The sequence below is a fragment of the Dunckerocampus dactyliophorus genome, chromosome 5 (assembly GCF_027744805.1).
Source record: "Dunckerocampus dactyliophorus isolate RoL2022-P2 chromosome 5, RoL_Ddac_1.1, whole genome shotgun sequence".
NCBI classification, from domain to species: Eukaryota; Metazoa; Chordata; class Actinopteri; order Syngnathiformes; family Syngnathidae; genus Dunckerocampus; species Dunckerocampus dactyliophorus.
The window spans coordinates 19,091,924-19,108,066 of NC_072823.1; the positions used below are offsets into that span (position 1 = coordinate 19,091,924).

Here is a 16,143-nt window from a genome sequence, read left to right on the forward strand (position 1 = left end):
AGATTCAAGTTATTTCTGTGACCATTGTGAGTTTTTCTTTCATTGAACGAATGTTACCAACAATTTTGTCCACGTGTGTATGTGTTAAGAAAGTTTTCATATGCCTCATCTACAGTATATCATTCTCACTATACACACACTCCCATCTTTGTTTTCTCGATCTTTCTTAAAAGGCGCTAATACGTTCCTCTGTGATCTTTTGAAGTTCCTGATGTCTTCCCTCTTTCCTTTTTATAGTTGTCATTGTAAATTATAAACACTGGAAGATGATCACTTATATTAATTAGCAGCCCACTAGTTGTATTGTTATTAAAATCATTGGTGAATGTATTATCAATTAATGTTGTGCAATGATCTGTAATCCTACTAGGCCTGGTGATTTTAGTATATACTGTAGACGTAAACTGTGCATTGTATCTATAAAGTCATCTATTCTGTTTTGCTTATTTGAATTCATAAGATCAATATCTAAATCTCCTATACATACACATACACACACACACACACACACACACACAAATACATTTTTGCTTTTTTCTTTACTAATTTCAACAGTTATTCATTCTAAAATGTTATCAATAGCCAATGACATGTTCTTTGCCACTTTTTAGTTCATATGTTAATCTACATACACGGCCACTCCTCCTCCACCTTTCTTGTTTCTCATGACACAGTTCATCTCATTACCTTCCAGCTCAAGAGAGATATAAAGCGTGTAGTCACATATTTTACTATATTTTTATTTATTTAGTTAGTTAGTCAGTCACATATTTTAAACGAGACAGCGACGACATATCACCTCCTTTTTTGGAAATCCTGGTGTCCATGACTTTTTCAATGGTCTCGCTGTCGTCATCCTGCTGCTCCTCGCAAGCGTCACCCGTCATTTCAATCAGATCATCAGAGTCTGTTTCAAAGTCATGTTGGTCTTCTTTATAGCTACAATAAAGAAATAACATTTATAAATATGAACCATATTATTTGAGTTGATTTCCAACTGTGTATAAAGTTAAATAAAATAAAATTGGAATAAAAGCTGTTTCAGGAATGTACCTTTTGACTTTGGTCGCCCCTCTGCGACGAGTTTGTCTCTTCGGAGTATCCTCCTCATCCTCGTCCTCGTCCTCGTCCTCGTCATCCTCCTCTTCTTCAGGGGAGGACTCTTGTTTCCTGGACTTCTTTCCTTTCTGTGACAGTTGTTTTTTGTTTGAGGATTTTGTCTGAGGCCTGTAAAACAACCCAAAAAAGGAGGGGCCCACCCAGTTAGAGACACTGAACCAAATATTTGGAACATATTTTAACATTCTGAAGCCTATTTCTATCACCAAATGGCAGACCTCGGTCCAGACACGGACCCAGTGATGGCCCTTTATGAAAACGGGATAAATTAAAGTGAATGGGAAATATAACATATAATCATGCTCGCGGACCGATCGCTGCAGCAGTTTGCGGGTGTAATTACTTCAATTATTAAGGTTACGTGACAGCAAACGTGGTGGAACGCGGTCACTCAAAATGAGCCAATGAAATTGTTTACTTGCCGTGAAGTGAATGAGAGAACCATGGCTTGCTCAAAAGTAAGAAAAGTGGAGAAAAAAAAAGCAAACATTAAAAAGTGAATGGATGGAATATACTGTACAGACCCTTTCCAAAAAATTTGAATGTCATGGAAAAGTTGTTTAATTTCCATAATTCCATTTAAAAAGTTAAACTTTCATAGATTATAGATTCAGGGCCGACAATTTAAACGATTTCAAGTGTTTATTTGTTTTTTTTTACATAATTTGGGCTTCCAGCTCATTAAACCCACAAAAACAGGAATTCAAAAAATTAGAATACTGTGAAGAAATCAGCCCAAATATTGCAGGGCATGAATGTTTTAAACTGAGTGTCACACTAATCATCTACTAAACTTAAATCACCTGCACAGGCTTCCCCAGGTGTCATTAAATTGCTTCAGTTTGATTTAATTGTCTCAGTTGGGTTCAATATGGGGAAGACTGCAGACATGACAACTGGCCAGAAGACCATCATTTATACCCTCCATAGGATGGGTAAGCCACAAAAGTTCATAGCTAAGGAGGCTGGTTGTTCAGAGTGCTGTGTCCAAGCATATCAATGGAAAGTCTAGAGGAAGGGCAAAATGTGGCAGGAGAAGATGCACCAGCAAAAGAGGGCTTCAGCGGATTATCAAACAGGGAAGATTCAAGAATCTGGCAGAGATCCAGAAAGAGTGGAATGAGGCGGGAGTCACAGCTTCAAAAACCACCACATTGAGACGCATCTGGGAGATGGGCTACCACTGTCGGGTTTCTCGGGTCAAGCCACTTCTGAACCTGAGCCAACGTAGGAAGCATCTCCACTGGGCCAAGGAGAAGAAGGACTAGACTGTTGGCCAGTGGTCCAAGGTCCTCTTTTCCGATGAAAGTAAAGTGTGCCTTTCATTTGGGAATCAAAGTCCAAGGGTTTGGAGGAAGACGGGTGAGGAACAGAACCCAAGCTGCCTGAGGTCCAGTGTGAAATATCCTCAGTCCGTCATGATTTGGGGTGCAATGTCCGGTGCAGGTGTTGGTAAACTCTGCTTTCTTAAATCCAAGGTCACCGCAACAGTCTACCAGAATGTTTTAGAGGACTTCATGATTCCTTCTGCTGAGGATCTGTATGGAGATGCAGATTTCATCTTCCAGCAGGACCTGGCCCCTGCCCATACCGCCAGAAGCACCAAAACCTGGTTTGATGCCCATGCCATCACAGTGATTGACTGGCCAGCCAACTCACCGGACCTAAACCCCATTGAGAATCTATGGGGTATTCTCAAGAGGAAAATGAGGGGCACCAGACCCAACAACAAAGAAGAGCTGACAGCAAGCATCAAGGAAATCTGGGCTTCCATAACTCCCAGGCAGTGCCTCAGGCTGATTGCTTCAATGCCACGTGGCATCAAGGCAGTGATTAAGGCAAAGTATTCCCAACCAAGTATTGAAGATTGACATATTGTTTTGAAAGTACCATATTTTGATTAATTTGATGTGATTCTAATTTCTTTCTTTTTTTCCTGCAAAAACTGAGAAGTAAATGGTGATTTCTTCACAGTATTCTAATTTTTTGAATTCCTGTTTTCGTGGGTTTTATGAGCTGGAAGCCCAAATTACGTAAAAATAAACAAATAAACACTTGAAATCGTTTAAATTGTGGGCCCTGAATCTATAATCTATGAAAGTTTAACTTTTTGAATGGAATTATGGAAATTAAACAACTTTTCCATGATATTCTAATTTTTTGGAAAGGGTCTGAATGTTCATTCTTCCAGAATCCAGTGCCAAACCGCTGTGTCTCATATGCTCTGAAACTGCAACGCTGGTCAAAAGTGTGACATGACATTACCTGACAAAACACAAATCATTGGAGGTGAAGTATCCCCCCAACTCTGATGTAAGAGTGTGGAAACTAATGGCACTTAGATCCCAGTATGAAAAATCTACAAAAGTCGTAACACATTCATTTACAGTACAACGTGCAAGAGTGGTCACTAACGATTGTATGGATATGAGAGCAAAACAAAAATGTCTTCACTGACAGGAGAGTTGAAAAGGAGAGCTACTGCTGCAGAGACCTTACTCAAACGTAAACAAAAAGAGGAATTGTGTGACAAAAATCAGCCAAATCCCAATGTCAGCTACAACAACAAGAAAATGTGAAACTTTAAGAGGGTGTAATGTTGCAGCTTTTCTGTTAGAGACACTTATTAATTTTTTTTTCCCCTAGAGAAATCGGTGCAGTTTTATTTAACTTAAAAATAAACTGCTTGCATTCATCCATTGTTTGTGCATTATTATTTGTGAAATTTGGTCTAGTTTTCTTTTAAATGCAATTTAGTTGCCAAGATAATAACTATCTTGAAACAATAGGGTGATGTGCAGGGTTTCAGTACATTTCATATTCATATGAGGCAGTCTGTTTGATGCAATTTAAGGCAAAATGAGTTTCGGACCTTCACTGTGGAAAATAAATTGCATAAACGGACCTTCGTCAATTTTAATTGAAGATCCCTGATATAGACAAATCAGAAAAAAAGATAAAATGCAACACAATACGGAATGAATTGAAGACGACCAGTTGGGAACTGTCTCACGGCCAAGCCTCGCTAAGCTCTTACCTTCTAGCAGGAAGTCGTCTGGATCTAACTTTTTTCTCTTCCTGCTCACTGTCTGAACTGTCGGACGTTTCCTCCTCCTCGTCATCATTTGAGTCATCATCATCTTTCCAGATATTTCTTACAACAAAGAAATGCCACAAGTTCACCCACACGGCCCATCAACCAATTTTCCTGTTATTTCCCCCAGTTTGCGGCCATTGGGTGTGGTTAAGACAATTTGATCAAGGGAGCAGTCAGATTGTAGAACAATGGAGGGCATCAACTCCTAACTGACTGGAACTAACTCACTATTAGCAAACAGATGAGTAGAAATAATACGAATCACAATATGAACATGTGCAAACAGAGACAATGATATGGTATGTAGTGTGCAGTTATTAAGTATAAGAGTGATACAACCTTAGAATACTTACTCCTTTTTTGCACGAGAGGTTTTTCTTTTTGGACTTTCACTCTCTGAGTCACTGCTACCCTGTTAAGCGCACAAAACCATTTTAGCTCCTACCTACGGTTGGTTGACTCTCATTCTGCATTCAATGAATTTGTAAGTTTTCTCTGCTGTTTACCCCAGCGCCGATGTTCAAGCGAGACGGCTCTTGTCTACTGCGATTGGATCTTCTGATTCCGTACACGTCTGGATGCTCCTCCCACATCTGCAGTTAGAAAGCAGCTACTGTCAAGATAATCACTCACACGGCTGTATCAGATCACAAATATATTACAATTAAGTTGCCTTTGTGGTGCTTCTTTACCTTCTTGACATCAGCCTGCCGTTCCTTCTTCTTTGCTGGTTTATCTTTGGCCTCCGTAATCGTTTGCCTTTTCGACTCTGCAGACTCACTGCCCGACTCCGAGCGACTCTCCGAGTCGGAGGAGCTGTTTGTCTCAGAGTTGCGGCATCGTCGCCTCTCACTGCCACGCTCGCTCTCTGACTGGCTGCCCGACTCCGACGCGGAGTGGTTGGATTCTTCGGAGGCTGAATTGCTGCAGGAATGAGAGGAGACCATGACACCATTTCAAGTGGTTTTTAACTATAGCTTTTATATTGCTGACCACAACATGATGAAAAGTGGACATGGCTGATCAGGGCACTAAGGCATTAATAATAATAAGAAGAAGAAGAATAAAAGATTAGGATTATTATGATGATTACTATTATTATTATCGTGCATACAAAAAATAAGACAAACACTCAACTGCACATTTTAGCTGACATAAACATTACATTATGCACCATGTTTGTTATTCATGTAAGCTAATTATTACAAATGCTTTGAAAAATCCCACATGAGCTCAACTTATTAATGGCATTAACACCTAACAGCTTCAGTTTTTTAATTCACAAGAGGATCCATTAGTTTGAAACTTCCCTTTTCGCTGTTTATTCTTTAGCGCTCCAAAATTGGACACATAGGGGCGCTGTTTACCTTCAAACTAGTCTCAACCTCAAATGTAATATGGTGTTTCTTTAAACTTAAAACATTAGAATAATAGGGGTAACACAACAGCAATCTTGACACTGGCAATAGAAGGAATAAATAAATATATTCCATTCACCTCGTCACGACATTACCCCATGATCTCTGCGAAGGTTCAAATGCGGAAAAATAGATCGTCACATTACTCTAGAAGAGGGCGGGATGATAGAGAAAATGTCACATTTTTACTGGTTGATGCGTTGCTGGGCGGTAATCCAGCCAATAGTCGTGCTCGCTTCAGGCTGTCCAACGAATAAACACTTCCGGTTCCTGGGCCACACATACTTCGAACATTTAATGTACAAACTCAGGAAGGCCCATTTTGAGATGCAAGTGTTCCAAAACATTCATTAAATTAAGAGATGATGTTGCATTTCACGCGTGCCTGCTTACTGCTCTCTAGGTGTTGAGAGAATATTTCCCCGCAATTATGAACAGGTTATGAATTTTGCCCTGACTAAAATGGCTGCCACAACAATACATACACATATGGGAAAGGACAGATGGGAGGATTTAATGTAAACATTTGTGTCTTAATCTTAAAATAGTCTGTTAAAAGGACAGACCAATAATAATGGTGAGGATTTGTCATCAGCTGCAGATCTTGCAAATATTTGAACTATTTGCTGCTTTATTAAGTAAATGTGCTTGTGTGGTGTTTGCTATCCTTGACAACATGTATATATTAGCTTTTTAAAATGTCTTTATTCAGAATAAAAAGTATAACAGTTGAGACGCAAAACACTTAGATTGAAATTCGAAAAGTCAACAAACGTGGAACAGTCACGAAAACGTGAATAGGCAAAGTAAAATCTGTGTGGGTTAACTGGAAAAATATATTAAAAGGCTACAATTTAAGTTTTCTTTTTTAAATGACATGACATAGGAAACGTTAAATGGTCTTGTATAAAATAGATTATTCAAATAGTTTAAAGTTAACTAAATTTCAAAAGTGCATAAACAAGTTCAAAAAACGAGAAAACAGAATTGGAGATTAGAAATAGCATAAAAGGCCTGGCACAACTTCATTCACCAATATGTATTTCCATTTATGCAAAACAGAATGTTTACTTTATAGTACATGCAGGTGGCACTTTAGACACACAAGAAAAAAACACAAGAAGAAAAAAGAAAACTCACAAGATTGCATTAATATATTTACATGCATTTCAACAGTGTACAAAATGAAAAAGATACATTCAGATTCATGTTGGCCCCCGTATGTTTCAAAACTTCAATTAATGTACTTTTTAAAGAAAATAATGTTAATACAAATGGTGCAATGCAGTACCAAGTGCTTGGTCATATTTCTTTATCGCTAAAAAGGTCATACTGTTTGTTTTCAAAAACTATACAAACGCAGTGCATTTTGCTGGGGGGGGGTCGATCGCATCCATCTCCAGGGAAATGATCTGGGAGCACAGGCCTGCAACCTCACTATTTAGTGTAGGAAATGCTAGGAAAATCAGGGTGTGGCTATTAAACAATAGCAAGGTCATTGGTGACATCGGTACCCATGGTCGATAACATGTCGCTGATGTATACACAGGCGATCACCCATGCTTGACAAGGTAAACAATCAAAATCATGACAGGAAAAGTACAATTAAAAAATGAGCATACGTCCCATACCTGGATACATTGCTGTGAGCCGATCCTTCATCCTCCTGCTTTTTATTCCTGTTCTTCATCATTGAAAAAAGTGTTTCTTTAAAAATATAAATATATCCTCAGGAGAGGTGATGTCCTGGTATTTAGTGTCAAAAAGTTGCTGGAAGCATGAAGTATCACACAAGTCCCTCAAGATTGCCTTCACTCGGGAGACAGTTAAATCCCAGGCGACCGGACGCGAAAGGAGAAAGTGGCATTAAATACAAGTATGCTATCATACCTAGACACGCGTCGCTTATTGAAATACACTTGCTAAAGAAAGCTGCTATTCCATTAGCCTACATGTGCAATGCATCCATTTCAATGTAGCCCATGGGCCGAGTCGCATCAATTAATTCTAACTGCGTCATCAGAACAGTAAGTGAAAAAAATAAACTCTAACTATGAAAAAAATCGGAATTAATACCCAAAACAATGTAAACATTAGCAATCCGCCAGGAAAGTATTAGCCGATAGAGCAGCTATTTCATTGCGATACGTCGTCATGCAAATTAAATTAATGTCCGATTTAAATCAAACCAAGCAATGAAAAGTAACAATTTGGAGTTAGTTACAAAAAAGAATAAAGTTTCTAAGACATTCTAGGCCTCTCCGGACCTGGTCTGCTGTCAAGCCTCAGAGCAACAGAGGCGAGCAGCTCACTAAAAATGGAGGCGCGCCATGGCTGCCATAGCCCTGCATGGAAAACAACGACAAGCACTCCCACAGCCCAGACGATACATTCGACACGGAAAAACAGCCCGAAAACACCACAAAAACAGCAAAAATCCCACTAAAATATAAACCGAAAACCCAGAAGCATCATTTTAAGGGACCAGGCCATTGACCGAGTCGACACACGGCCAAAAAAAAACGGTATGACGACAGCCCATAGCAGCCTTCCTAAGGATGATCCGCCATGTACAGCTCCTTCCTAGCTCTGAAAGCCTTTGATTGACGTTATTTCCATTTAGCCAACACTCAGGTGATGTTTAAGTCCCTCCCCTTCATCTACAACTTTTCTTTAAATAAAACGTAGTCTTATTTTCATCACCATTTCACAAGCCTGAAAGTGAAAGCTTGGTCTCATTTCATTAGGCAGTGATGACTACTAAGGGTGAAAATATATTTTGCTGCAATTACATCACTTCCTGCATGAACAGGAAGAAGAACAGCCAGAAGCCATTTTAGAAATCTTTAGGAAACCATTTCAGCTCACAACAAATGCAATTTAACCATTGCTAAAGGTAGTGTTTTATTGATTGATTTTTTGTTGTTGTTTTATTAGCTACCGGGACTAAAGAGGTCAGAATATTAAACTATTAAAAAATAAACCCCTTTCTCATAAATATAACAGTCATTTCTGAAAAGAACAAAAAGTGAAGAAATAAAACATTACTTGAGGACTTATCCAATCCTTTTCGCAATTATGTTTGCTTCATAACTACATCCGCCAAGCTTGATGGTTGTCAAATAATTAGTGAAGTTGTTATAAAAAGTATAAACATACAATTGAAAACATCCAAATGTGAACCTTCGGGACTCTATTTAAAATGTCATACCAAACAGCCTTTATATATTGGGGATAAAACAAAGTAAAGAAGAAAAAATACAGAACATATACTTTATTTGAAAACAGCATCAATACCAATGTACAATTGCCAATTTTGTGTTTCTCAAAAAACTGTAAATATTGTCCATCACACAGCGAGCAACTGCGTTCCAATGTCCATGGTGTCTTTAAAAATTTAAAAATCCAAAACGTATTCCCGTCAAAAAAAATAAATTCAGCTTTTCAAAATTTTCCATCTTCACGTTTAAGAACGCTATCTTCATGTTTTAACAACGCTGTCTCCATGTCAGCAAAATCCCGTTGAATCAGTTCTTGATGGGACAAAAAAAGAAGGAAAGATTTCGTAAGCCCACAGTACATGTAACATAATCAATAACTCATTGTCCAACAATTAAGAAAACTAGCAATGTTGATGTAAACTTAAGCTGATCTTTAGTAACTGTTGGAAAAAGCAATTCAACAATTGACCATCAGATGTTTGGCCTAACCAACTTCACCATTGTGTTAAACCAGTAATGTTAATATGCAGTAACGAGTCATGGCTGAAAAGACAACCACCAACAAAAAGCAGCGACACCAAAATATAATTACGTGACCTTGATTTTATCATAAGCCACCTTACTCAAAGAAGGACAAACGATGACTCGGCAACGGCTCGCTACAGAATTTACAAATGAAAAAGTGATGTTTAACTAGGAGTTTTTGCAACAATTCTAGAAATCCAAATACTGTTCAATCACCTCCACAAATAACCCCCAATTATTGTTTCTCTTGATCACGCTTCTTCGGGGACCAGAACCAACAAGCTGAAGGTTTACAGTTTTATTTGTATGAAAATGTCTTAGGAATATTTAATGTCATTGGGAGTTTCACTAAAAATGTAACAATTGTTAAGAATCCCTCAACATTGAAATAGTAGAAGTTGCCCATCTAGTTATGTTCAATGGGGTATTTGGATATCTCAAATGACCTGCCCTATCCAGTATTAGTATGTGGTTCCACATAAGCTGATGGAGTTAGCGGAAGGCAACTGCATACCAAAGATGGATAGTGGCAACCATGTCAATTAAAATTTGTCAAGTAAATAAAATAAATTAAAAAAAAAACAATTGGTCTGATATGTTTTCCATCGACTCGCTAATACAAATATGGCCAGGTAAAAGCTGTGACAAGAGAGCAGTGTTAAAAATAGAACAAAAAAAATATTTCATACAAAGTTGGAGCTATTCCTCCTGTTCATTAAGATTTTTGTCCAATGTTCAGAATCAGAATCTTTTAGCAGGCAAAAACTTGAAATTATTTTTCCAACTTTTAGGGGTGTAACTGTGCAATAACAAATCAACTTATCTCAAGACTTATGGTCCATCCATTCAATTTGCAGTTTGGATCCAGTAAACTCAATGGCAATAGATATGTCCAATAGTGTATTATACCATACCAGATATATACAGGCATGTAATTACAAATTAATTAAGCCCAAAATAAACAATATGGTGCAGTATAAAAAAGTAACACGGATTTAAATCCTCATTATGGCACAATCCACATTTTAAATGGCAAACTTTTGTTTTCTTCCCATTCAATTTGTACCGTTGTAACACACAAAAAGTTGAAGTCTCTTCTGCCGGCCAATCAATGGACAGTACTGTAGGTAGGTCCACCTTAGTGAGCATACCAAAGCCTGACCAGTACCCCAATAAAAGGGATACTGATACGTTCATATGAAAGCTGTGGATCAAATATTTGGGACACTTAGTAATGGAAACCCATTAAAATGTAAACCATACCAACGTGATTTGGACTGCACCGCTTGATGGAAACAGCTTATCGTATCATTATTTTGTATGTTACTAATTTTAGCACCAAATCAAAAGAATGCCATCTCTAACAATTACAAATACTGAAAAGTCTTCTTGAAATAGACAATCATAATCCTTTGTCAATGTCAAATCACATTTCCTCATGAAACGATAAAACAAAAACAAAACCGTACAGAGTTGTCTATCAATCTTAATTTGAAAAGTAATACTTGTCCATGTCTGTAGAAGAGATGACAATGAGTCATGAGTCATGAGGTTACTACTGAATGTGACTGACATGAAACCCTTCATTCATTAGTTATTTGTAAAAGGATGTTAAGTGAGATAGAGTAGTGGACCTGAATCTGAATTATTTCAAAACAGCCTTGATGGCATGCTTATTGTATTTTCAACTTTCACTTGTGGCCGCTGATGAGTGAGTAAGGAACAGTTTATGTTCTGTAGGTGGGGTTCCATTGCTTTTTAGAACGAATCTCGAGTTGCCCCTTGACTAGGAAATGTTAACATTGTTTTTGTGGAGTGTCAAGATGTGCAGTAAGCATAAGTAGGCGGGTAGTGGCAACCAAATGGTTGTTAAACTATCAATTCTGCAATCACAATGATCAATTATAAAGATAATAGGCAAAAAATGCAGGTGGTGTGAAAACTTAAAATTTACATTTTTTACAACTATTTGCTAAACTATTGTGTAGTTCAACTATTGTGTAAATTTGGTTGCTTTTCAATATGATGCAGTGGATGTGGCAGTGGTTGCAGGGGTGTGGTGTATGAAGTCATCTAATTTACATAATTGGGCATGACACTTGTAGTAAAAAACTAACAGTGGCAAAAACAATGGAAAGCAAAACAAATAATACAAATTAACTTTCTGCTGTCGCTTCTTTTTGTGTGTTGTTTTTATGTCACAAGCAAGACTGAGCTGCCTGGAAGTGCGTTTAGATTTTTTTTTATTGGGGGGGGGGGGGGGGGGGGGCGCCTCAACAGCAGCACTTACTGCTTGTTCAGAACAGCAATACATGCTTCATGTTAGTCTCCAAAGGATCCAATAAGACCAGAAAAAGTAGTTACATTGTTCGCTAGTCGCTTTTTTGAAAAACAGAATTGAGAGGGGACTCAATACTCATACTTAAATACAGCGACAAAGATCCCAAGTTGGCAACACTGATCCCTCCTGCTGTTTCTTCTTATTCTCTGGCAGTCCAGGTATGCATGCAGTGTGGTAAAAGCAGAGATATGATGCCATTTACTCTACGAAGTTGTAATAACAAGCTACATTCTCAAACAGTACCACTATGTGTTTATAAGCATGGGTGAATATGTAGTACTGAATCTATTTGTAGTGGTCAAATGTATTAGTGGTGGCCAGCCACAAATAAATGAATGTAAAGGAAACAGGGATGTGTTACTATAACAGGATATAATTAAATGTCTAGAAGTGTAGAGTACCTCTTAACAGTGTGTGTGGCAGTCACTTCATTGGGATCTATATGGGTTTTAGTGCTACTCAATATTTGAAAGGGCTTCTCTCAAATGGAGAGTTAAAAAATATCCCCAGTCCTTCAATATTTATTTAGGAACAGGGAGACAAAGATCTTAGAAAATACCTAATATTCAACTGGATTTTCTCAAATTTAAAAAGTTCTCACAAAAAACATGGATAACGGTTGTTTGTTCAGTTTCTTCTTGATTGAGAATGATGTCACTGAAGTGTGCCATTGTGCCATACGAGCAAGTGAATACTCCATTGATGAATTATGTAATTTGATTGTCTGTCCGGCTTCGGCAAATTAGTAAATTAATTATTCAGGGGGATCGATCTATATGAGATCTTATTATCTAATCCTTTCATTGAGTCACTTTTTTAAAGTATCTAGAAAGCATGAGTGAGAGTCTGCAAGTGTCTTTTCCACCAAGCGGTGTATAGTTTTGTTATTCCAGTATACATTTCCATTGTCAAGTGTCCCAAATTCCAACCTTACTGTACTGTACCACTTTTCCATACCCATACATTGTCATACCAAATGCTGCCACACAGTAATGTTACATTATTGAATGGAAATTGTACAGGGGAAAAACGCAAAGCACACCATTAAGAGCACATGGTGATGAGTCCAAATTTATGCCTCTTGATTAACATCAGCAAGAATCCCAGTATGGTGATAAATGTTGTTCTTCGTTGACAATTACCAGGTTTGACTGCTTTGACACTGACATGCTGATATTGTTTGAGCTTCTATCAGTAGCTCAATAACACAATCTTTGGTGAACATTATACCACTTCGTGGAAATGTGCCAACATCTCAGATTTGGTATCCACCATTTTTGTCATTGTAAAAAAAAAAATAAAATAAAAATTACCTGAATAAACTTATAGGTCAAAATATTTACTTATATCACTTAAATACTGCTATTCTTCATACTGTTACTTCAAAATTTGTAAATGGTTTCCATTAATGCTTTACACGTACCGCATTATTGCAATGCGATGTGTGGAGTGGACTTGTAACATGGGAAACATGGTCCATATAAAAAGTATTCAAAAGACGTTGATTTAGCATGTCTTGCATGTTTAGGCAGTTTGTCAAAACGCCATAGTGAAGGGATGAAACTAAGATTGACCTTAGTCCGTTGCAAATTATATAAAACTAATGCAACAAAGAAGCACCGTTGTTTTCGATATACATCTGGTAGCAACGTCTTGATTTAGAAATTGTATATAAAAACAGTAAAATAATTTATACACAATATTAAAAAAATTCAATGTAGTGTTCAATTTACCCATCAAAGTCAAGGTGTTAAAGGATGATTTTAAAAAAACATACTTACAGTTCTACTCTGGAGCGAAATTTGTACGAACCCATCCGCAACATCGACATACCAAGGCGTCAACCCCTTAAATTAGAAAAGTTGAAGGTTACAGATTAAAAAAATGCAATAGCACACCCTACTGGCTGCATGTATGTAGCAGTTACATCTTGAGCTATGCTGAACATGTGTAAAAGATTAAAAATACGTACCATTTTTCTCGGTCAGATGAGCTCTTTCTGCATCGCATGGTGTGATCCACAGGGGGAAGTCCTTCAAAAATACAAAATGTATGTATTTTATGAATATTAAAATTAATAAAAACATACATTTTTGCAATTAAGGTTTGCGAGAATGTTGATGCAATTGTGTGTAATGTTAAAATTGGGTAATTATCACGATAAAATGCATATTTGTTTGGGGAACGTTGAGGTCTCTATATCTTGGAAGCTGATTCTATAGGAAATAGGTGTGTTAGGACATTGTGTTTGTGTAATCTTCAAATTCAACAATATATAGAATGTAATGCAAAGATAGTCAAGTATTTCCTCAATTGTTATTTCTTTAAAAAGGGTTCACAAGCAACCACCTTGTCTATGGTTTTAGGAATATTTTTAAATATGTTTTTCTCAATTTAGTAAAATATCTAGAATTGACTAATGACAAATACATGATATTCATGTTCTGTAAAATAGTTTCAACATGTATCACATGTTTATTCTGACAAGGAGATGCAAAATGTATGTAGATTTGCTGAAATTACATCTCCATTCAGTCCCTTGAAGGGTTAAAAGCCAACACCCTATTTTGTATTTCGATGTATACTAAGATTTTTTTTAACATAAAAGGACCTTGATTAATTTCCACACCAAGTGCAATACATTTGGAAAGTCTTGAGTGGATAAACTGTTGGAAATCATTATTTTAATATATTGATTATTTTTCACAATTTGTATAAACGTGTTTAAATAGTATGAAATCACGTTAGACGTTCTTAAATAGTTTCAGTCTACATTTGCACACTGTACTAGACTGTGTAGTGGAAAAACGTGGATTTTTAGACATTTTTCTCCAGTATTGAATTAGATGAAAACACTTAAAAATATTATTAGAGAAAACGATCAAAATAACAAAAACACGTTGTGTTTGCCAACCTGTACCTGTACACGGTTTAAAAAACGAAACATTTGCTTATTTTCTTGCTTTTATTCGATTAAAACCACACAGACGCATTTGCCCTTTCAAGGACAAAGCACATTTTAAATGCGTAGGTTCAAATACATCGAAAAACGTCGAGCAAAAATACTCCCTTCGAATTTTTTTCATTATAATTCAATATTGAGTAAGCAAAGAACACATTTCCTCTCACAACAACACAATATCTAGCACAGTTATACGGTCTATGGTGTTTTTCTTCATTCCTCGCTGTCAGCACACCCATGGCCATTTTTGCAACACTGCGTCTCACTGTCGTTCTTTCCACCATATTGCCATACACTCCTTCGACGTATTTCACTCCTTTTAACGTGTAATTTTTCAAATTTTCTTACCCACATCCGCAGTTGAGACTATCCCCCGTCATCTACCCGGGTCGGCGTCGTGTTTTTGGACCATTTTGGTGTTTTTTTCGGCGGCATCGCTGGACGAGAGCTCCTCTCCGTGCCGGTCTTCTCGCTCCCTGTGTTGCGTGTGTCGTCCTCTCCGCCTCTCCCGGAGCTGATATCCTTCAGCAGCTCTGCCCACTTTGCTCGCAACGTAAGCCAGATTCCACTTCCTCTCCTTCCTCGTTTAGCTAGTAATGGCCGCCAGCTAAGTATGAAAACGTCGTCTCTTTATTCCCCCCTCACGCCAAAACGACTTTAAAACCATAAGTACATGCTGTTGAGGTATACATTTGAAAATGAAATGCTTTTTTCGTCATTTGGGCGCCAAACCACCAGGGCAACAAGTTAAAAAGCCTTTTAGATTCAAAATGGCCAACAGTTCGTTTTTTTCCTAACACCTCACCACCTCAAGCTAATTACATATTTTCAAAGAAAATAGTTACTTTTGGACGGTTACACGTGAAGGTCTATAGACTTGTATGGAGCGCATTAGGTTTTTATTTTAAAGCCATATTTTGCCAATAAAAAGCCTAATTTGAACTAAAATACTTACATTGAAGATTTAAAACTGTCACGTTTTTGGAAACACTTGTTAGCTAATTACTGTACTAGGTTGCAAACGAAATAGTTACTTTTTGGAAGTTACACATTGAGTGGAGACCATTAGGTTTTTATATAATTTTGACAGAAAAAAAGCCTACTTTTTAGCTAAAATACAGTAGTTGACCTTGAGGATTAAAAAATTGAGACCCTTTGATGTTTTTGAAAACACTTCAGCTAATTGCAGTGTTTTGAAGGAAATACAGTCGTTCCCTCGCAATATCACAGCTTGATTATCTCTCCCTCGCTATATTGTGTTTTTTCCAGAAATAATTAATAAATGATCGCTATTTCGTGGTTTGACTATGGTCTATTATTAGTCAAAACATATTGAAATACAAGTGATATGTAGTAGCCTGGTCACTAGGCAGCAGTAATGACACAAAACATCGGGGCCTTACCTGAACACTGCATGAAGTCATGGAGTCAGCCATGGCATGTCTGACATGATAGAAAAA

General features: G+C 37.4%; 1 protein-coding gene across 5 annotated transcripts in view; it reads right to left on the reverse strand.

Moving 5' to 3' along the window:
* Positions 1–15,482, reverse strand: part of chd2 (chromodomain helicase DNA binding protein 2) — a 32,540-nt gene extending 17,058 nt beyond the window's left edge. The window contains exons 1-10 of one of the 5 annotated variants that reach the window (XR_008570356.1): positions 15,032–15,482; positions 13,694–13,754; positions 13,503–13,568; positions 7,266–9,167; positions 4,909–5,140; positions 4,723–4,809; positions 4,570–4,628; positions 4,157–4,273; positions 1,054–1,227; positions 800–939 (exon numbers count right to left, since the gene is read on the reverse strand). Coding sequence is in view for 4 of the 5 variants with exons in the window: in XM_054775734.1 (XP_054631709.1) it covers positions 800–939; positions 1,054–1,227; positions 4,157–4,273; positions 4,570–4,628; positions 4,723–4,809; positions 4,909–5,140; positions 7,266–7,327 (871 nt within the window). In the remaining variant the exon portion in view is untranslated. The remainder of the gene's footprint in view (positions 1–799; positions 940–1,053; positions 1,228–4,156; positions 4,274–4,569; positions 4,629–4,722; positions 4,810–4,908; positions 5,141–7,265; positions 9,168–13,502; positions 13,569–13,693; positions 13,755–15,031) is intronic. The other 4 variants (XM_054775734.1, XM_054775731.1, XM_054775735.1 and 1 more) reach the window with 4 other exon arrangements.
* Positions 15,483–16,143: the final 661 nt, after the last annotated feature.